The sequence below is a fragment of the Aquarana catesbeiana genome, linkage group LG05 (genome assembly GCF_042186555.1).
Source record: "Aquarana catesbeiana isolate 2022-GZ linkage group LG05, ASM4218655v1, whole genome shotgun sequence".
Taxonomy (NCBI): Eukaryota; Metazoa; Chordata; class Amphibia; order Anura; family Ranidae; genus Aquarana; species Aquarana catesbeiana.
Window position 1 is genome coordinate 236444352 of NC_133328.1, and position 24179 is coordinate 236468530.

A 24179-nucleotide genomic window follows, 5' to 3' on the forward strand; every position below is an offset into this window, starting at 1 on the left:
TCCCCCCCCCCCCCCAGTGCTCACTGAAGTACCCAGCTGGGCAGGGGGTGGGAGTAGCTTGCTCAGGCTCTCGGCGTCTTTCTGCAAGGCTGATCCAGCTGCTGGTACAGGCATCTGGGTGGATCCCAACTGTAAAGTCGGGATCTTTCCCATGCCTGGACCAGGTCACAGAACGAACTGCACTCCTGTGATCCATAGGAGAAATATAGCCACAATTGCTTTGGTTATGCTTCTCCTTTAACCATTTCCCGCCCAGCCTATAACAGAATGATGGCCGGGAAGTGGTTCTGTTATCCTGACTGGGTGTTATATGACGTTCAGCAGGATAACATGCCAGCGCATGCCCCTGGGGGGCGCGCAGCATGGCGATCATAAGTGCAGCGTATCAGCCTGACACGCCGCATCTCTGATCGTGATAAGAAGCCTCCGATAGAGGCTTCCTACCACGTGATCAGCTATGACCACGTGAGCAGCTATAATCAGCACATTGATTATCAGCACAGCCCCATCAGATGTGCCAATCAGCTGCCAATCAGTGCCCCAATAATAAAGTCTGCCAGTACCCACCACAATGCCAATCAGAGCCCAGCATAACTGTCAGTACCTGCCCAATCAGTGCCATCTATTAGTGTCCATCAATGCCACCTGTCAGTGCCCATCAATTCTACATATCAGTGCCAACTCAGTGAAGGAGAAAACAAAATTTTATTCAGTGGGGCAAAAAAGAATTTTGTCAGCCACCAATTGTGCAAGTTCTCCCACTTAAAAAGATGAGAGGCCTGTAATTGTCATCATAGGTATACCTCAACTATGAGAGACAAAATGTGGAAACAAATCCAGACAATCACATTGTCTGATTTTTGAAAGAATTTATTTGCTAATTATGGTGGAAAATAAGTATTTGGTCACCTACAAACAAGCAAGATTTCTGGCTCTCACAGACCTGTATCTTCTTTTTTAAGAGGCTCCTCTGTCCTCCACTCATTACCTGTATTAATGGCACCTGTTTGAACTTGTTATCAGTATAAAAGACACCTGTCCACAACCTCAAACAGTCACACGCCAAACTCCACTATGGTGAAGATCAAAGAGCCAAAGAAGGACACCAGAAACAAAATCGTAGACCTGCACCAGGCTGGAAAGACTGAATCTGCAATAGGCAAGCAGCTTGGTGTAAAGAAATCAACTGTGGGAGCAATAATTAGAAAATGGAAGACATACAAGACCACTGATAATCTCCCTCGATCTGGGGCTCCACGCAAGATCTCACCCCGTGGGGTCAAAATGATCACAAGAACAGTGAGCAAAAATCCCAGAACCACACGGGGGGGGACCTAGTAAAGGACCTGCAAAGAGCTGGGACCAACGTAACAAAGGCTACCATCAGTAACACACTATGCCGCCAGGGACTCAGATCCTGCAGTGCCAGACGTGTCCCCCTGCTTAAGCCAGTACATGTCCGGGCCAGTCTGAGGTTTGCTAGAGAGCATTTGGATGATCCAGAAGAGGATTGGGAGAATGTCATATGGTCTGATAAAACCAAAGTAGAACTGTTTGGTAGAAACAACTCGTCGTGTTTGGAGGAGAGAGAATGCTGAGTTGCAACCAAAGAACACCATACCTACTGTGAAGCATGGCGGTGGCAACATCATGCTTTGGGGCTGTTACTCTGCAAAGGGAACAGGATGACTGATCCGTGTACATGAAAGAATGAATGGGGCCATGTATCGTGAGATTGAGTGCAAACCTCCTCCCATCAGCAAGGGCACTGAAGATGAAACGTGGCTGGGTCTTTTAGCATGACAATGATCCCAAACACACTGCCTGGGCAATGAAGGAGTGGCTTCGTAAGAAGCATTTCAAGGTCCTGGACTGGCCTAGCCAGTCTCCAGATCTCAACCCCATAGAAAACCTTTGGAGGGAGTTGAAAGTCCGTGTTGCCCAGCGACAGCCCCAAAACATCACTACTCTAGGAGATCTGCATGGAGGAATGGGCCAACGTACCAGCAACAGTGTGTGACAACCTTGTGAAGACTTACAGAAAACGTTTGACCTCTGTCATTGCCAACAAAGGATATATAACAAAGTATTGAGATGAACTTTTGATATTGACCAAATACTTATTTTCCACCATAATTTGCAAATAAATTCTTTAAAAAAAAATCAGACAATGTGATTGTCTGGATTTGTTTCCACATTTTGTCTCTCATAGTTGAGGTATACCTATGATGACAATTACAGGCCTCTCATCTTTTTAAGTGGGAGAACTTGCACAATTGGTGGCTGACTAAATACTTTTTTGCCCCACTGTAACAGAAAAGAAAAACTTTTTTTTTCTTCAAAAAAATGACGGTCTTTTTTAGTTTGTTTAGCAAAAAATAAAAACCGCAGAGGTGATCAAATACCACCAAAAGAAAGCTCTATTTGTGGAAGAAAATGATAAAAAAAAAAAATTAGTTTGGGTACAGTGTTGTATGACCGCGCAATTGTCATTAAAAATGCGACAGCACCGAAAGCTCATCCCCCCCTCCCGCCCCGCTCTGGTGCCCTCCGCTGCTTACCGGAGCCGTCGGCAGCGGCGATCGGATCCTCTTCCTTGCTGGGTATGGAGACGAGTAAGGGGAAGATGGCCCCCACCCGTCTCCATACCATTGCAAGGCGGAAGCGACATCAAAACGTCACTTTCGCCCATAGCTCTTAAAAAGGGGCAATTTTTTTAAATGACAATAAATGTATGGCAATAAGTGTAAAAAAAAAAAAAAAGTTTCTTTTTTTTTTTTGTTTTAAAACGCACCCGTCCTGCTGAGCTCGTAGGCAGAAGCGAACGCATACGTGAGCAGCGCCCGCATATGAAAACAGTGTTCAAACCACACGTGAGGTAATCGCCGCGATCGGTAGAGTGAGAGCAATAATTCTAGCCCTAGACCTCCTCTAACTCAAAACATGCAAGCTGTAGAATTTTTTAAAACGTCGCCTATGGAGATTTTTAAGGGTAAAAGTTTGTCGCCATTCCAAAAGCGGGCGCAATTTTGAAGCGTGACATGTTGGGTATCAATATACTCGGTGTAACAATCTTTCACAATATAAATGTGTATTTTTTCCAAAAAAAGTGCGTTTGTAAGACCACTGCGCAAATACGGTGTGACAAAGTATTGCAACGACTGCCATTTTATTCTCTAGGGTGTTAGGAAAGGAAGAAAAAAAAAAAAAAAAAAAGTGTATAATGTTTGGGGATTCTAAGTAATTTTCTAGCAAAAAAACCTGTTTAACTTGTAAACAACAAATCTCAAAAAGAGGCTCGGTCCTTAACTGAATATTAACCACTTTTGCTGGCATGCACAGGGAACATACATGTAGTTTTGCAGGGCCAATAGCTCAGCAAATGTGTTATAAAAAGGCATCCCTTATTGTAGATCAGCCTTTTTCAACCAGGGTTCCTTCAGGAGGTTGCTAGAAGTTTCTTGAGCACTTTCTGACCCTTAAGTAACCACTGACACCAAATGATATTTTTAGCTGGAGGGCATTCTTTCCACTTCCTTCCAATGTAAGGAGCATTTTCTAGCCAATTCTGCTAATAACCATTGATGGAAGGGAATCCTTCACCCACTGATCACCATATTAAAGCTAGCCATACACCAGCAGAATTTTGATTGAAAGTTTCCATTATAAGAAAGTTTAAGATTTGTTGGCTTTTCTAATCATTGCAGTCAAATCAATGTTAGTTTTCAACCGCTATGTGACACGAAAATACGAAGCAGGAGGATGGAAAGGAGTAAGCAAGTAATTTCTCCACTGACCATCAATTTTCACTACATGTACTTTTATCCCTAATATAAGTTTCCTTTCGTTTTCAATGGAAAAAGAAAAAAAGAAAGAAGAAGAAAGAAGAAGGAAGAAGAAAGAAGAAGGAAGAAGAAAGAAGAAAGAAGGAAGAAGGAAGAAGGAAGAAGGAAGAAGGAAGAAGGAAGAAGGAAGAAGGAAGAAGGAAGAAGGAAGAAGGAAGAAGGAAGAAGGAAGAAGGAAGAAGGAAGAAGGAAGAAGGAAGAAGGAAGAAGGAAGAAGGAAGAAGGAAGAAGGAAGAAGGAAGAAGGAAGAAGGAAGAAGGAAGAAGGAAGAAGGAAGAAGGAAGAAGGAAGAAGGAAGAAGGAAGAAGGAAGAACTTTTCAAAAATGCGGGCACAGGGAAATCACATGGTCTTTTTGACCATGCGATTTCCCTGCAGTTCCCACACATGCACTGCGATTTTACATGTGTGGGGGGTGCTATTCAGAATGAATGGCAGCCCTGCGAGTTTCCACAGAGCAGTGCATTTTCACTGCGGCGGAGGCTCTTTACCATGTGATCAGGCAGTGTCCAATCACGGCTGATCACAATGTCAATAGGAAGAGCCATTGATCGGCTTTTCCTCAATTGCATCCAACAGACGCGAGTAGAGGAGAGCCGATCGGCAGCTCTCCTGACAGGGGGGTCTGCGCTGATTGTTTATCAGCGCAGCCCCCCCCCCCAGATGACCACACTGGACCACCAGGGATCACCACCAGGGAGAGGGGGCAACATGTAGATGGCCAGGCATGTACCCCATGGCCATCCACATGTGCCCAATCTGTGCCAGTCAGTGCCCACAAATGGGCACTGATTGGCACCAGTATATTGCAGTGATGCCCAGCAATGCCCCCCCCCCTTAGGGGCATCAGTGCCACCAGTGTCCATCGGTGCCACCTGTCAGTGTCCATCGGTGCCCACCTATCAGTGCCCATCAATGCCACCTACGAGTGCCACCTCATCAGTGCCCAGTGCCACAGTATCAGTGCCCGTCATTGAAGAAAATGTACTTATTTACAAAAATTTTTAACAAAAGAAAAACTTGGGGTTTTTTTTTTTCAAAATTTTCGGTCTTTTTTTATTTGTTGCGCAAAAAATAAAAACTGCAGAGGTGATCAAATACCACCAAAAGAAAGCTCTATTTGTGGGAACAAAATGATAAAAAAATTGTTTGGGTACAGTGTTGTATCACCGCGCAATTGTCATTCAAATTGCGACAGCACTGAAAGCTGAAAATTGGTCTGGGCGGGAAGGTGTCCAAGTGCCTGGTATTGAAGTGGTTAAAGTGGTTGCAAACCCCATCCGTGAAATCTGACCTGGACACATATCTGTAGTGTTTACTTATCTCTCTCCCCAAAGCTCTAAGTGTTGTGTCTTTCCGCTGCTCCATTCCTCCTTCATCAGCTTAACTTCTGATAAGTTCTCCAACACACACGAGATAACAGTAGCTAAAAATTTGTGTCGGGGAGGGTGCTTAGAAACAGATAAAGCAGAAGAGCTCATCTATTCAGAGTACAGCTCTGCATGTTCCTTTGTACTTCTGCCTATGTGGAGGTGGGGTGTGTGCCTTTCCTGCAATCAGCCGTCACACAGGGTAAGCCCAGACTCCCCTCCCACTGCTGAAACATTTCTAACACATTGGGGGTTATTTACGAAAGGCAAATCCACTTTGCACTACAAGTGCAAACTACAAGTGCAAAGTGCACTTGAAATTGCACTTGGAAGTGCAGTCGCTGTAAATCTGAGGGGTAGATCTGAAATTAGGGGAAGCTCTGCTGATTTTATCATCCAATCATGTGCAAGCTAAAATGCTGTTTTTTTATTTTCCTTGCATGTCCCCCTCGGATCTACAGCCACTGCACTTCCAAGTGTACTTTCAACTGCACTTTTAGTGCAAAGTGGATTTGCCTTTCGTAAAGAACCTCCAATGTGCACTGTCATGGGCCCCTTTCACACGAGGCGGACTCCGCTTCCACGGAGTCCGCCGTCTCAAGGGGAGATCTCTCCGTTGATCTCCGCTGAGCTGGTGGATGACAGGTCCCTCTCTGCTCACTGAGCGGGGAGGGGCTTGTCAGGCGCCGCTGCCGCCTATGGAGGGATCGGATGAAAACAGACAGCATGTCCGTTTTCATCAGATCTCACACGATCCGATAGCGACGGACCTGGACTTAGGGCCACCCGTCTGCTTTTAGCGGATCGGACCGGGCTGGATGTCAGCGGACATGTCTCCGCTGACATCCGTTGCTCCATAGGCTAACATGGAGTGCCCGTTCAGGTCCACCGTCAAAACTGACAGGCGGACCTGAACGGTCCGATCGTGTGAAAGGGGCCTAAAAGGAGTATAGAAAGCTGAAGACAGAAGATATTACATGTAAAACTTATTCAGGGAGATTTGTTTAATCTCCGTGGATCATCTGACCATCTAATTTTACTGGGTATAGGCGAGGGTTTACAACCGCTTTAACATTTTTTTTTTTTTTTTAAATTCCAAATGTAAATTCTTCTGCCTAGATTCAAAAAGTAAGTCAACTTTAACACAGCATCTACTAAAACAATACACCATGGTGTGGACTTACCCATTTCTTCTGCCACTAGGCACAGAAGAGAAGGTAATGTACGATGAAACCCACAAATTTATCATAACAGACCCATGTCTGTTATTCCCATGTTAAATAATAACACTATTGCACCTGCAGGTTTGGAATAACGACACTGAGACTTAGTTTACACTTGTGGTTGGGAGGAGTTAAAATATACATATGTACATATGTTGCAGCTGCAATACTTTGCAGAACGGCAATAATTATCCTTACTGCATTTGTAAACAGTACTGAATGGGGCTACGCTGCAACCCAAACGCTAGGCTTGCAGTTGTACTGCGGTATTCCTATTCAAAAACCCTATTCAGTAGCATCGTCTCCTGAATAACTGTCAGCCATGCCTGCAAAGCAATCCCTTCTGGGTTGCTCTTCAGAGAGCAATGCATATGTATGCAAGCCTTGACTTCACATTGTAATTGTAAAATTTCAATACAAATCTAATAAAAGAAAAAATAAGATAACTTACACAGCTGATTCAGGTGGGGGAGTTAAATCCTCATAGGTGTACCAGTCAGGTGGTGCATGGGACGTGGAGGGAGTCTTCTTTGGTACAGGTGCCATATGCTTTAACAAGTCTTAAAGATTTATAAAATATTTGTCAAAAAACAAACAAAAAAAAAACACCCCACACAACACCACACTATTTACACAGTTTTATAATGTTTTAAATTCAGAAGCTGATATGCATACACACTGTAGTTACCCGATCGCTTTCAATATTGAAAGCAATTCAAGGTTTCAAATGTCTCAGCCTCTTCTATCAAAAAGTTGCATAATATGTAATTGACAGTGGACTATAGACCCATCTGTATACAGCCTGGACTTGGAAAAGATCCATCTTATTCATACACACAATTCAGAAATACACTATCATTATCAGATATCTTACAGACCTTTTACTCACAGCAGAAAACAAGGGCTTTCCACACTGATTGGCAGACTTTCTGACTTTGATAACCTTACTCTTATGTTTATGTCAGCGTTTCTCAACTTTTTCCCTCCTATTATATCAGAGTCCTCTATGACATCAGAGGCCCCCCATCTAAGAATCCTTTCATCAGATGCCCCACCCTTCCCATCAGAGTACAACCTATACATCAGAGCCCCCCCCCCCCCCATACAGGATTCCCTCATTTTATCAGACTCCCCTGTTCTCATCAGAGCTCTACCTTGTGGCTCCAATAGCATGGCAGAGTTTTGGAAACAGAGAAGGTCTGGTTGGAGGTGCACTTCCGTCCTCTCCCGATTGCCATCTGCCTTTGATCAGTTTCATTTTTGCCATGGTTCGGGTGGGATGCTGTGCATCCAGGCCCTGGGCCCAGAGCTTCATTGTTATTGTTCATTGCAATGCATGATGCTGATCCTAGACCAACTGTGTCCCATATTTGTGGCAACCCGAGGGAACCCAAACAGCACCACAGGGTGCCATGCCTACTGATTTATGTGATATTCCTAACACATGCACTGTATAAAGACTAAACTATGTGATTAGATATTTTTCTCATGTTCATACCATGGCTATAAGCCCAAATGTGGTCCTTACCTGGTCGACCTCCTTGCTTGGATAGTTTGACATAATCAGAGTCTGTATCTCGGATCCATTTTTTGCGGCTTCCAGCCATAAAATCATTATGAGGTTCCACGAGGTCACTCAAACCGGGTATTTGGGAAGTAGGGGGGTGTGAAACTTCACTTTTCGTCTCAGGTTTCAAAGGCACTTGGTAATACCAATCTGTGAACATGAATCATGTGAGGTGTTAAGTCAGATTCTACATACGAACAATTTTCAGACACAGACACACACACACACACACACACACACACACACACACACACACACACACACATTTTTTCAAATGCAAATTTTTGTAATGGCGATTAGGGAATAGTTTATGCAAAAGATCACTTTTATATTAAAACCCAACAATGGCCCCACCTTGGCCTCAGCATGGTCAATTGTAATATTCTAGTAAAGAGCTGACCGGGAAAAAAAAAAAAAAAAAAAAAAAAAAAAAACTCTATGACGACTGGGTCATCGAGAGCTATTGCCAGTGGGAAACTGGGCACTCTGCTGTCAGTGTCACTTTTGGGAGCTCCTAATGCTCATCTTGCTTTCCATGACACTGTCCTGGCCCTCTGCACTGTGGGGATGTGCAGCATGATGTGAAGTAAGCACACAGGGGTTAATTTACTAAAACCGGAGAGTGCAAAATCTGGGAGAAGCTCTGCATAGAAACCAATTAGCTTCCAGGTTTTTTTGTCAAGGTTTAATTGAACAAGCTGATCGGCTACCATGCAGGCGTTGCACTCTTCAGTTTTAGTAAACCATTTCCACAGAATCCGATTGCAGAGAACAGAACTTAATGCAGAATCCAGAAGTTCACAACAAAACCAGTGGGTAGGCACCCAACCAGGAACATTCATATCAGAACAGGTCTGGATGTCCTCACTGCATCTGCCTTGAGGGACAAAATGCAGCCTTGCCGGTCCTAGCACAAATAGGGAGGTCGCCAGAAAGATAGCATGTCCCTATCCTTTCCCTACTCGTCTGAAACTTCTCCCTGCCGCTATCACTGTCCCTGTCAGACAGGTGACCTGTCCCTACACTGTCTACATGCAAAAAGCAAGCCAAGCCTGGGAGACAGGGCCTTAAATAGCCTCTGCCTAAATCAAGATGGCTGCTAGGGTCACATGGGACAACAGCATCCAATCAGATAGCTTCCCCAGTGACTCGGGAAACTAGAGAGAAGGTGTTCTCAACTCCTGTCCTCCGGACCCACTAACCGGCCAGGTTTGCACGATAACTGAAATACATCACAGGTGATATAATTTGCTGCTCAGTGATTGCAGTATTTTAGTCTACAGCTCCCCAAGTTAATACTTCAAATCTGGCCTGTTAGTGGGTCCTGAAGACAGGAGTTGAGAACCACTGCTAAAAAAAAAAAAAAAAAAAAAAAAAAACACACACCATCGCTTCCCATTTCCTCCATATCAGCCCTCTTCTTCCTTACTATGTCTTTCAATGTCCAAGTACCTGGCAAACATACCTTACATCCAAGATGTATCCCTTTTGGTCTGTACATATCCAACATGAAAGGTGGTGGCGGCGCCAGTGAAGCCAAAAATAATTGACCTGAGAAGGAGCATCAGCATTCTGATGAAGTTTTCCAGGTCTGTGCTCTATCACAAGCTAGAGCTTCTAGAGGGCCAGGAACCACCAGGTTATCTGGGCATTTGTTCCCTTATTCTGTTGCATTGATGTCAACATTGCATGGTTGGAAATCTGCAGAACTTCCTTCCCAGTAGGTAGTATTGTAGAGATTCCAAGGCTCACTTATTGGCCAAACATTCCTATTGTACCACTGTGTATTTTTTTCCCCAGCTGAAGTTAAAAGGATAAGTCCACCTTTTTATTTATTTATTTTTTTTTAAATGCAAATTTTTTTGCAGGAAAAAAATAAATGTACTTTTTAAAAATGTTTCTAAAAGGAGTCTGCAGAGCATTGCATCAGCAGATCGCAGGTGCAATCTCAGGCTCCTGCAGACTCTCAGCATAGCTGCATGGCCACACCTTGTATTTGCAGGCAGTTACCTGAGAGCAGGAAGATCAGTGGATTACGAGGATGCTCACTAGCATCCTCGCAGCTCATTGAAAACTACAAGCTATCAGCCGCAATGACTGATATTACTTGTAGGCTTTAATTCACAGGAAACTGTAAATGAATGAATCCGTGTGGGTAGAGCCTCGCATGGTCGTGCCCTTTTCAACTAGTGACAGCAGATGCGGGGAGAAGATCCCTGGCCCTCTGTTATAGGGAGAGGGGGTAGCTGCAAAATGTTACCTGTTTAAAAATTAACTTATCCTTACATTTTTGACTGAGAAATACCATAGGTTGCTCCTTACCATGGATGATCCGTGATAAAACAGCTCCAAGTCCCACATGGAAGGCATCCGTTTGAACAACATAATCCTTTGAGAAATTGGGAGCTATAAGCACAGGATGATGGCACAGTGCCGTCTTGAATTTCAGGGAGGTCTTTTTTGCATCTGTGTTTCACTCAACCAAAGACACTGGTAAAAGCTTCTGGAAGCCTTACCCAATTTAAACCAAATCAGACTGGCTCATCCAAAATAGGATGCTGGTCCATAATCACTGAACACTCACAAAAAACTTCAATAGCCACAGATAAAGTCACAAGAAAGCTATATAGGGGCCAATGTGCGGTATATTAAAAATGAATACTCCAATATACGAAATATAGTAGTAGGAAAATAGAATAAACATCCACTAGACCACCACAATATAAAATGATGTTGTCACTCTAAAAACACCATGGAAGTCCAGACCACACACACTAACAAACAGGCTTTCCAGATTGCACCATTATGCTAATATGAAATCAAGATGCCCAGAGATAACTGCCATTAAAATGCCTAATGTTTGATCTCATATCCTCACAATCACATTAATGTTTTAAAGGCAACCTTGGGTTCCATGCATTTACATGTCTATACAAAATACACACAGCTACATACAATATACATTGTATATGCAGCACTTTACCTCCAGGGACCACACAGTATGCAGATTCAATTTAACACATACACACACACACCTTCTGTCACCATAGCTGTTTTATTGCACGAGTTCTAATATGCAGTAATAATACAGCTCTGGTGATGAACTGTGACAGGAGGTAGTGGATTTTAATCTACATGCTGGGTGATCCCTGCAGTTGAACTGCTGCATATACAGTATATAGGCATGAAAACACATGGAACCTAGGGTTACCACCTCATCACTTTAAAACCAAAACACATTACACAGGTTCTGTGGCGGATTAAGGTGGCAATTAAATTCACTTAGTGCCTTACCTGCATTAAATTAGCTCCAGATAATGTGTAATTAATATGTGATCAGTTTTAAAGGGGATGAGGTGGCAACCCTAATGGAACCCAAGGTTGCCTGTAAAACCTGCAAGGGGATGAACAGAATATTCTATGTGGCTATGAGATCAACCATTACCCAGATTTTGAAAACAGGCCAATATGGACTATGGATGCAGTCTTGGGTTTATCATTTTGTGCCTCCGGGATTTGCCATCTGCCAAATCCATACAGTGGAAGTACTGCACCTTAGGCAGCTAACAATTCCTTAATTTATTGCAGCGTATATAGAGCCTACATTCAAATTGAAGTAATCCACTGGTAATCATGGAGAAACCTACATTTCTTTTAATATAGGATTCGTTTGCATGGAAAGTACCAAAGGCCTCCCTTCTTAATACTAAGCTAAAAACTGTACAATGGTTGGGAGGGGTAACTACAGATCATATTTCTGCGCCTATTAACTTTTTTAATGATGGGGTGGAAGAACCCCTTGCAGCAATTTAAAAACCCTACTCCAGTCACAGACAAACATGTAACATAATTCAGCACTTACCTCCCATAGCAAAAGACATTTAGACCTCATTGACGCAAATTAAAAAAAAAAACCCTCCTGTGGCTATTATATGGAGAAAACCTGTGACCAGAATCCCAGGTGTTTCAATCATCATCATTCAGTTGTACAGGCTTAGTGGCAGCCAATGATCAGAGCACTTAGGATCCTGACTGCAGATATCTCAGTATGCAAAAAACCCATAAAAGTAAAAATCCTGGGATTGTTATGAAGAGGTGATCATACCCTATACCAGTGGTTCTCCACTCCTGTCCTCAGGACCCACAAACAGGCCAGGTTTGCAATATAACTGAAATACATCACAGATGATATCATTTGCTGCTCAGTGATTGCAGTATTCTAGTCCACCTCTCCCCATGTTAATACTTAAAAACTGGCCTGTTAGTGGGTCCTGAGAACAAGAGTTGAGAACCGCTGCCCTATTCAATAAGGGGAGGTGCTTCCAAAATATACTTACAGAAAACAACCACCAAGGGAATACACACCTACAAGGGATACCAATTTCAATACCAAATATATTTTATTGGACATATAATTATATCAAAAAGCATTGGCAAGGGTGAGGAACCCCTCCTCACAAAATCCACTAGGGGGACATCCCATGAACTTCACCCTAACCACTGTAGTGGCTAATACGTTGAAAGCCTATGATTGTTGTAGTGTCTGCCTGCTGATTCACCTTATAAACCTGCATGTGGAATCAATTGTATTCAATTTGCTCTGTTATGTATCAATATTGTACTGACAAAAGAGAGCATTAAATGAGCTACAATGTAGCAGCAGCATGCTTCAAAGGTGATATTGGCAGACTGTGGACTGGTGTGTGTGATGAGCGGTATAAAAATATAAATGCATGGACATGTAACAAGGCAGGTTGTAGTCATATGGGAAATTGTATGTCCCCAAAGATGCCCTTATGATGCTAAGGAACCTGCCATGACAGGCTGGTCTGTGGTACATTAGACATATAGCTCCTGTTAACTCCCATCAGGTCCCATTTGCTATGCACTGAAAGCTGGTGTTCACATAACACTTAGCAGCTGATTGACTTCTGCTGGGAGATTGTGAGAGATCTATAATCACTGACCATCTGCATGTGTATGTCTATAATAGATGATTCAAAGTTGGTGACTTGACAGTTCAAGTGGCTTGGACATAGAGTTGCCACCTCATCCCTTTAAACATGAACACATATGAATTACACAGGTTCTGTGGCTGATTAAGGTGGTAATTAAACTCACTTGGTGCCTTATCTGCATTTAATTAGCCTCAGAACCTGTGCAATTCATATGTATTCGGGTTTAAAGGGATGAGGTGGCAACCCTACTTGGACAATAACTTGAAGATAATTACTCCCACTAAAATGAGTCCACATACCATGTTAGCCCGATGGTCCGAATTATAACATATCTCTCAATTGACCCTTTTGGGTCCAGCCTGCTATGTAATTGTATCTTGTGCCATGAAAGACATTCAGCAGCTGACTGACCTCAAATAGGGGGTGGTGCTTATGAGGGATCGAAATTGGCCAGCTTACTACATGTGTTTGGGTGCCAAATGCATTGAATGGAACACAGTTCTTATATTGGCCAAGTCCAGGTATACAAGGGTATGAATGATGATCTATGGCAGCCTCTAGACAGTTACAATGATATAATCCACTTCTTCCTGTGACTGGCCAGCATTTAGGTAGGGAAAAATTCTATCCTGACTTAAATGTAACGTGCCGGAAATGTAACACTACCATTAGTTGTGCTCTCAACCAAACTGTCAAACCATCCAATGGCTGGTGTCATAAATGATCACATGTGCAGCATCATGGTAGTTGTAGATTAAACAGAGGCAAAGATGGCAGCTTCCTTGGCTGAAAATAATAGGGGGGTTTACTTACACTTTAACCACATGCCGACCAGCGCATGATGATATACGTTGGCACAATGGCATGGCTGGGCAAATAGGCGTACAGATACGTCCCTTTTAAATCATGGCATTGTGAGCGTGTGCACGCCCGCCGCATACTCCATGACCGTGCCCACGGGTCCCGCGATTGTGTCACGAGCGGCAGAACAGGGAGATGCCAATGTAAATAAGGCATTTCCCTGTTCTGCCCTGCAACATGACAGAGATCTACTGCTCCCTGTCATCTTTGTCATGTTGTAGTGAGGCAATCCCCCCACAGTTAGAATCACTCCCTGGGACACACTTAACCCCTTGATTGCCCCCTAGTGTTCAACCCCTTCCCTGCCAGTGTCATTTACACAGTAATCAGTGCATTTTTATAGCACTGATCGCTGTATAAAAGACAATGGTCCCAAAATAGTGTCAAAAGTGTCTGATGTGTCCGCCATAATGTCGCAGTCATGATAAAAATCGCAGATCGCCGCCATTACTAATAAAAAAAATTAATAATAAAAATGGCATAAATCAATAAAAGCTTACTGCGATGTTTTTTACCAAAAATATGTAGAAGAATACATATCGGTCTAAACTGAGAAAGAAATTTGTTTTTTTTATATATTTTTTTGGGGATATTTATTATAGCAAAAAGTAAAAAATATTGCTTTTTCAACATTGTCGCTCATTTTTTGTTTATAGCACAAAAAATAAAAACCGCAGAGGTGATCAAATACCACCAAAAGAAAGCTCTATCTGTGGGTAAAAAAGGACGTCAATTTTGTTTGGGTGCAACGTTGCACGCAATTGTCAGTTAAAGCGACTCATTGCCGTATCGCAAAAAGTGCTCTGGTCAGGAAGGGGGTAAATCCTTCCGGGGCTGAAGTGGTTAACAACACAAAAACGAATGTCCTGACAGATATTCAGCAATGTTTATGCATAAAAAAAAATAAATTATCGGCTTACCGCTCCAAACAATCGATCATGACTCCAGCTGAGCCTGTATGATAGTAGAAATGTCGAGTTTTTGCCAATGAAAGCTTATAGTTGTATTTCAAGCCATCTGCTCTCTTATGCTATATGCTGCTGATTGCAAACCTTGGACCTTCTCTGAGGTTTTGGAGCATGCCTACATCGATTTCACTGATACCGGCAATTCGGCTGGTATAGACACAAGCTGTGGACCATGTGGGGGTTGTACCACTCTTCCTACGTGTTTCACCCCTTGCCTGGTCTTCGTATGGACAAAGCCAAGAACAAGCTCCAGTCAGTGGGAGGGGTGAAACGCTTAAGCAGAGGAGTACGCATGCCCCCCTCATGGTCCACAGCTTGACCCTGGGATCCTCCCACGATCTCTTAACAATAAACAAAATACAGGAGGAGAAGCAGAGTACTCTAATGGGACCTGGAGGGGGGTCTCTCTAATGGACACAGAGAGGGGCTCTGTTAAAGAGTCTGTTAGAAAGAGCCCCCACCAGACCCCATTAGAGACTACACTGGGGTCTAATGGATCCTGGAGGGGGTCTCTCTAACAGAGGTCCTCTCTGTGTCCATTTGAGAGTCTATGTTAGAAAGAGCCCCCACCAGGCCCCATGAGAGCCTACATTAGTTTGTCACTGAACACTAGTAAAAATAAACAATATTATATTAACTAATAGCACTTTGATGCCCAGGCCCAGCCCTAGAAGACTTCACTTACTTTAACCACTTCAATACCAGGCACTTAAAAACCTTACCGCCCAGGCCAATTTTCACCTTTCAGTGCTGTCGCAATTTGAATGACAATTGCGTGGTCATGCTACACTGTACCCAAACAAATTTTTTGTCATTTTGTTCCCACAAATAGAGCTTTCTTTTGGTGGTATTTGATCACCTCTGCGGTTTTTATTTTTTGCGCAACAAATAAAAAAAGACCGAAAATTTCGAAAAAAAACAAGTTTTTCTTTGTTTCTGTTCAAATTTTTTGTAAATAAGTACGTTTTCTCCTTCAATGATGGGCACTGATATGGCTGCACTGATGGGCACTGATACGGCGGCACTGATGGGCACCGATGAGGTGGCACCAATGAGGTGGCACTGACGGGCACTGATGATGGGCACTGATAGGCGGCACTGATGGGCACTGATAGGTGGCACTGATAGGTGGCACTGGTATGCGGCACTGATGGGCACTCATAGGTGGCACCGATGGGCACTCATAGGCGGCACTGATGGGCACTTGTAGGTAGCATTGATTGGTACATATGGGTGGCACTTATGAGTACTTATGGGTGGCACTGATGTGTGGCACTGATGGGCACTGATAAGTGGGCACAGATGGGCACTGACAGGTGGCACCGATGGGCAATGACAGGTGGCACCGATGGGCAATGACAGGTGGCACTGATAAAACATTGCTGGGCAGATCTGGGCATTGCTGGGCAGATCAGTGACATAATGGTGCCAATCAGTGCCCATTTGTGGGCACTGATTGGCACAGATTGGGCACATGTGGATGGCCATGGGGTACATACCTGGCCATCCATGTTGCCCCTTCCCTGGTGGTCCTAGTGGCGATCCCTGGTGGTTCAGTGTGGTGATCTGAGGGGGGGCTGCGCTGATAAACAATCAGCGCAGACCCCCCCTGCCAGGAGAGCCGCCGATCGGCTCTCCTCTACTCGCGTCTGTCAGACGCGAGTGAGGAAGAGCCGATCAATGGCTCTTCCCATTGACAGCGTGATCAGCCGTGATTGGACACGGCTGATCACGTGGTAAAGAGCCTCCGCCGGAGGCTCTTTACCAAGATCGGTGTAGCGGTGTGTCAGGCTGACACACCGCTCCACCGATCGCCGCGATGCACGCCCCCGGGGGCGCGCTGCAGCATGTTATCCTGCTGGATGTCATGCTGGTCCTCCTCGGGCTGACTGCTGGTCCTGATTCCTGGCTGCTGGTCTCGGGGCCTGGCTTCTGGGGCTGGTTCCTGGCTTCTGGGGCTGGGCTGCTGGTCCTGGGGTCTGGCTGATGGGGCCTGGCTTCTGGGGCCTGGCCTTGGCTGCTGGGGCTGGAGCTGAGGCCTGGCTGGCCCTTTTTGCTGCTGGCACTTTGGGAGGAGAAAGGGCAAACAGAACGAAACCTTCCACGGACTGTTTGCCCTAAAGTAAAGGGCCCGTGCAGGAGGTGCACATCATGAATGTCATGTGACATTAAGACGTTGCATGCCTCCGTGCACTGTTTGGACCTCATCCCCCTCCCTGGCTCCACTACTACCTCCTGGCTAGAATTAAAGCGCCGTGGTGCCAGGCCCATGTAGGTCTCCCAGCAGAGGTCAATCAGCTGCTAAGTGTTATGGGGACACCAGTTTTCAGTGCAAACTGGACCTGATGGGAGTTAACAGGAGCTATATGTGAGTTAGGAATCTACTGTACCACAGACCAGCATATTATGGCAGGTTCCTTAGCAACATAGGGGCGTCTTTGGGGACATATAATTTCCCACCATATGACTGCAATCTGCCTTGTTACATGTCCATGCATTTATATTTTTATATCACTCATCACACACACCAGTCCACAGTCCTGCCAATATCACCTTTAGAACATGCTGCTGCTACATTGTAGCTTCTTCAATGCTCAATTTTGTCAGTACAATATTGATACATAACAGAACAAATTGGATACAATTGACTCCACATGCAGCTTTATAAGGTGAATCAACAGGCAGACTACAACGTTCATACGCTTTCAGCCTATTAGCCCATATCAAATCATTTACACACAGATCACTGACACCATTTGGATCATTCAACCATTGAGGGGGGAGTCCAGGTTTTTACTGTAGTCAGTCACAAGGGGAAGGCTCTGGGCAGAGTGGGACTGCTCTGAGGCAGCCAGAATGGGGTGGGAGAGGAGGGGGGAGGAGTGTCAGGGTAAGGGTGATGGGATGCCCCCGGGTGGATTTTGTGAGGAGGGGTTCCTTACTCTTGCCAATGCTTTTTGATATAATTATATGTCCAATAAATTATATTTGGTATTGAAATTGGTAGTCCTTGTGGGTGTGTATTCCTTTGGTGGTTGTTTTCTGTAGGTATTCTGTGTAGGCCTGCTGCATGAATCCTCAGCAGGGCACATTTTGCCCAAATGAATGAGACCTTAGTGGTTTTTGTGCAGGTTGTCTATGTAGCCTGTAATCCATTGTTTAATACTGCCTTGACACTTATACAGAGAGCTTAATTCCTGTTTAGGGGACCAGTCTCCCCTGACAGCTACCTGTGAGCAGGATGACCAGTCACCATAATACCCCCACTGTCGGAGCTAGGAGGAGAGCTACTTTCATAAAAGTAAAGTCTCTCCTATCCCTCCTCAGTTGCTCCCTATAATTTATGCTGTAGAAGTGTGAGTGGGCAGTAGGTGCAGAAGCATGAGAAGAACATGACTTAATCTGAGCTTCAGAAAGCAAAAAGCTATAGCAATTTGGGGCCTGAACAGAAAAGGTCAATGAAAAAAAGACATTGTATGTCTATGGAGAACTTTTGTAACAGCAGAGGAGGGATGCAGTTGATCCACCTCATCAGCAAATCTCCTATGGTGGGGAGGTGTAAAGAAATGCTTACCAATAGACAATTCCCTGAATGGACTTCTGTGAACAGGCTAAAACATGTTCCTTTTTCATGCTTGCAAGAATTAGCCACTGGCTAATGAATATGTGCATGCACAAACTCACGCGCACACACGTGCCCTCATGCATTCTTGTGTGCGCCGGCGCGCGCACCTGTGACAGATGTTGGCACCAAACAGGCTATTTAAACTCGGCTAGTGATCAGGATCAGTGCTGCTTTGTCGTCAGCCTCCTGTGTGTATCCTGTGACCCTGTGATTCTGTATCCTGATTCCAGTTGCTGACCCAGCTTGTCTTGACCACTCTCTGAGCTCCATCTGCACTGACTTTGGCTTGTCCCCTGACCTCCGCTTCTGTCTGCTCCATTGGCTACTGATTTGACCCGGCTTGTTTCCTGACCACACATCTGCCTGTACCCGATCCATCCTATCTGTGTATGACCTGGCCTGCCTAAATCTGCTACTCTGCCTGCTGTTGCCAGTATCAGCTGCACACGTGTTACTGGAGTCGTCTGACGACGTCTCCTCCCCAGTGTGCATATCTGCCCTACTGCTAGCAAGACTTACAGGCACTCGAGCCACTCTGTACTCCTGCACCTCCTGTCTACTCTATCAGAGTCAGAGGTGTAAGAGAGACCTTCCTCACCATATCAGGCTCTGCTACCAGGTACATGATAGGAGGATGTACACTCTGAGCTTCAGAGAGAAAAAAAAACCTTTAAAGGGAGAGCAAATGAATGCACCTTCCCAGGCATCATCACCTTCCCAAGTACAGTAATTCTGCATGCGATTCTGAGTTCCAAAAGATAAAAATGTATTCTTCCATTAGCAAACAGTAAGTAGAAACCGGTGGTCAATAAATTCCCCTTTTCAAAGAGAAAACACTCCTCTAGATCAGGGGGTCTCCAAACTTTCTAAGCAACGGGTCAGTTTGCTGTCCTTCAGAGTTTAGGGGGGCTGCATTATTGCCAATGGAAGTAGAAAATGCCCCGGCATCAGTGGGTGTAGACAATTCCTCAGGCTTGATGGTGAGTAGGAGTAAAAAAATGTGCATGTTGTTAGTAGGAAGAGGGATAATGCCCTATCATTGGTGTTAGTGGAAGAAAGTGCCCCATTCTTGGTGTCAGTGGGATGAATAATGCCCTACCACTGGGAGTCAGTGGAAGGCTTGTGCCTTAACCTAGTTGACAGTGGGAGGAATAGTGACTCAAGGGTCTGATAAAGGCAAGCAAAGGGCCACATCTGGCCAGCCGGCCACAGTTTGGAGACCACTGCTCTAGATTACCCACTTGAGTATCAGTGTGCATTACCCCTTCTTTACTAGACCATTGTTCAGTTTTCAATTCTATGATACTTTGACTTAGGCCCCTTTCACACTGGGGCGGTGGGGGCGTCGGCGGTAAAACGGTGCTATTTTTAGCGCCGCTTTACCGTCGTTTTAGCGGCGGTATTCGGCCGCTAGCGGTGCAGTTTTAACCTCCGCTGTCGGCTGAAAAAAGGGTTAAAACCGCTCACATAGCGCCGCTACAGCGGCGGTATAGCCGCGCTGCCCCATTGATTTCAATGGGCAGGAGCGGATTAGGAGCGGTGAATACACTGCTCCTTCACCGCTCCAAAGATGCTGTTTACAGGAGTTTTTTTTCCTCTCCTGCCAGCGCACCGCTTCAGTGTGAAAGCCCACGGGATTTCACACTGGAGAAACAGCAGCGGCAGCTTTAGGTCGGTTTGCAGGCGCTATTTTTAGTGCACTAACGCCTGCAAACCGCCCCAGTGTGAAAGGGCCCTTACAATTACTATATGATGCAACACCTTTGTGTTAATTTTGACAACAAAAATATTTTTCATTGACAAAATAAACACTATTTTAGTCGACTAAAATATGACTAAAACTATTCAGATGACTAAAATGGCATTTTAGGCAAAAGACTAAAATACGACTACAACTAAAATGGCATTTTAGTCAAGTCTATGGCTAAAACTAAATCGAAATTTGATGGCAAAGTTAATACTGTGCCCTCTTATGACTCACCCCCCTCCCTTCCTGGCAAACTCTCACAAGAGTGAGAGAAAGAGCTGTGCATGATGTTATAAGCCTAGGCTTTTTACAAGGCAAGAAACAGGAAGTGGGCTGTATAAGGTATTTACTGGCAGAAAAAAATGTTGTAGTATACAAAGTTAAAAACAACAAGGGCAGAAGATTTAGGAAGGTTGAAAAAAAGTTCTGCATTAATAACCACTTATTTTATTTAATTTTTTTACTATAAATAGGAAAAAAAAAAAGTTAGAGCCCTTTCACACGGAGCCGCCCTGGGCGTTGGCGGTAAAACGCTGCTAAAAGCTTTTAGCGGTGCTTTACCGCCATTTTTGCGGCTCTATTCGGCCACTAGCTTTTAACCCCCGCTAGCGGCTCAAGGGCTAAAGCTGCCCGCAAAGCGCTGCTACAGCGGCGCTTTGCCGGTAGTGCTGCCCATTGATTTCATGTGAGTTCACTGCTCCTAATGCGTTCCAAAGAAGCTGCTGGCACAACTTTTTCTGATGCCCTGCCAGCGCACCGGTCCAGCGCCTCAGTGTGAAAGGGGTCTTAAAAAAATAGTTTTACACCAGCAGATGTGACATTGCTCTGGATTTGGAGACTATGCTTTGCGGACACAGAAATTAAGGTACTGTATGAATAGCGCCACAATGCAGAGCTCAGTGTCAAAGATGCATTACCAGGTATATCTTCGTTACACCCAAAGTTTCAATCACAAAGCGAGATTTGTAGGGACCGGGCACACCAGCAGTCATGCCACTGTGCTGGAGTGGGACACTATGCTCCGTGGCTAAACCACAAATCTGGAAAGCTCCACAATGCAAATCACCAAGGGCAGCAGCAAAATAGTTTAAAATCCCTCAACTGACTATAAAAAAAAAAATTGCATTTACAATAAGGCCAAACATACTTTTCCTACATATGAGGAATTAAAAATATACTGTAGGTTAAGGTAAAAGTAAAATTAGCTTTTTTGAACCAAACTGGTGACTTCTGATAAACCCCTCTTATGCCGCGTACACACGATCGGAAATTTTGGCCCGCAAAAGACCGATGAAAGTTTCCGACGAGAAATCCGCTCGTGTGTACAAGGAATTACACTGAAATCCCTCAGTAAAAAATACCTGTCTGTCCATAAGACAGACAAGGAAGAGTTAAAAAATGAATGTAAGAAATTTTGAAAGTAAGATCACACTATAAATAAAAAATACATGTGAATTATGAAGCCGGAAAAAAAGGCATTTAATGATGTGAAAGGAAACCCAGTAATCAGGCAGAAAGGGAACGATACAGCGAGTGTATTAATTCATTGAAGATAATGAACTGTGCAAACTTAAGTCATCTTAATTATTTATGCCTGTGAAATAATTGTGCAGTATGCATCAAGCTATATTTAGCTGTAAAATTTCAAATTCCCACACTAACTGGCTAGTTGCTAGAGACGGATATTTATATTCTATGGCGAGTTTTCCCTGTACATGATATCTCTAGAGAATGGCCTATTCTGTTTACCACATTGGAATCCAGGCAACCGAGAATCCCTACTTTTTTATATTTCTGTACGTATTTTTCCATTGCAGATATTCTTTATTTCCAGGTTATTCCTTCTTTAAAATATATATTTTGTAGTGTAAAATTGTACAATGAATGCATCTGAAGAAAAAGAATTGATGGGCTTAATAAGATCACTGTATTATTTTTTCTTGCTGCGATAAAAATATGAAAAACATGTCCACAGCACAGTCTGTTAAGTTCAATCAAAGATTGCTGTTTCGCATACCCAAATCCTGGATGACACTCTTATCCTTAATGTCAATATGGCCATACATCAAAAAAGCCATAGGCGTGTTTACAGTGCGTTTTCTGTACGCTTGTGGTACGCTTCAATAGAAGTGAATGGAGGCAGTTGCAAAGCATCAATGCCTGCCAAACTGCGGAGGCAATGTTATTTTTGCCTCACCCCAATGCATGGCAATTTGGACGCTGCAGTGTGAACACCTCCATCTACTCCCTATTTTACCAATTTTGAGCGGCATTTAGAGGTGTTCAGGAAGCATTAGAAATGCAACCCAACTGCCTATTGTCAATGCCAGTGTGAAAGAGTCTTGAACCTCCCTCGTGGTATTCCCGAGTGTGGCTCGGGGTTAAATTTAAGTACCATTAGCGTTAACCCCGAGCCACAGTCGGGATTGCATCTCAGGATCCTGGTCCAGGTTACTTACCTTGTCCCCAGGATCCTGTGATGTCCCCCCGCTGTGTCTGTGGGCTGTGTCCTCTGCCCGATGCCTCTGTGTGCCAGGCTCCGTTCCCTGCGAGCGTCGCGACGCATGGGGATAGAGCCTGGCGGCAAATTTAAAAAGTACACAAAACATAACACATACAGTACACTGTAATCGTATAGATTACATTACATCTATACGATTACATTACTGTATGAAATCATTTCACCTCCCTTGTGTCCCTAGTGCTTTGGCCAATGCCCTGCATGCAGTTTTATATTATATATACTGTTCTTTCTACCTGGAAACTTGAGATTGTCCATAGCAACCAAAAAGCGTCTCTTTGCGTCAAAAGTGATTTTAGACCAGCTAGAAAACAGCGATACTAAATTAGAACACATGCAGAATTGAGCGATAGTGAATCGTGAGGAAATTAATTTTATTATTATATTATTATTTTTTATAATTATTTATAGTTATTTATTATATTATAATTTATGATTTTGTGTTTCAAACTTTATCATACCCGGGATGTCTAGTAGACTCTTCTTTGGACAGATTTAAGTGTGTTATTACTAAGAATTACAGGCCTACAATTAAAAACACCATATTTCTATGCAAAAGAATGTATGGCTTTGAGACGCAAAAATCTGACATAATCATACCGCCAGGGTGGTTAAACCTAGAAGCTGATTGGTTACTATGCACAGCTGCACCAGATTCTCTGTGCAAAAGTTTTAGTAAATCTCTCCATTGTCTCTGGACTGGAATACCTCTGCTATGTGCTGTTGTGGTTTGGATGACAGCCCCCAGTGGTTAAAGTTCATAAGACAGGAGCTTTACTCCTTATCAAATGTGAGTTTTTTTACTCCACTTAGATGCACCATCTTGTGTTCCTTTTTGTTGCTATAGAGATTTCTTCAGTCTCTTGAGGAGCTGCACTGAGTGTTGGAAGCCAGCTGAGCTAATCTCTGATGCCACACATGGACTTTATGAACTCTTCTTTTTTAGAGTTACCGTTTGACAGCTTGCACCACAATGTAGTGTGTTTAACCAACGCTAATCTGACAGAGCACTCAAGTAGTTCTTGGTGAAATCCAAACCTTAACCAGGACACCTGATTGCTATATCTTCTCCAGAATGCCATCATGGAGGAGTGGAAGAGGACTCCAGTGGCAAACTGTGACGTTTTGGTGAACTCCATGCCCAAGAGGGTTAAGGCAATGCTGGAAAATAATGGTGGCCACACAAAATATTGGGCCCAATTTGGATATTTTCACTTAGGGGTGTACCCTCTTTTGCTGCCAGTGGTTTAGACATTAATGGCTGTGTGTTGAGTTATTTTGAGGGGACAGCAAATTTACACTGTTATACAAGCTGTACACTCACTTCTTTACATTATAGCAAAGTGTAATTTCTTCAGTGTTGTCACATGAAAAGATATAATAAAATATTTACAAAAATGTGAAGGGTGTACTCACTTTTGTGAGATACTGTATATGCAGAAAAAGATGCATAAAAATGTTCATGGAAACGCGCCTAAACAAACCAAAATACAAT

At 43.9% G+C, this 24179-nt stretch overlaps 1 protein-coding gene across 1 annotated transcript in view; it reads right to left on the reverse strand.

The window, feature by feature from the left end:
• The window catches only part of LG05H7orf57 (linkage group 05 C7orf57 homolog), a 79270-nt gene that overhangs the window by 23812 nt on the left and 31279 nt on the right, over positions 1–24179 (reverse strand). The window contains exons 3-4 of the mRNA XM_073630630.1: positions 7966–8154; positions 6889–6997 (exon numbers count right to left, since the gene is read on the reverse strand). Coding sequence (XP_073486731.1) covers positions 6889–6997; positions 7966–8154 — 298 coding nt within the window. The remainder of the gene's footprint in view (positions 1–6888; positions 6998–7965; positions 8155–24179) is intronic.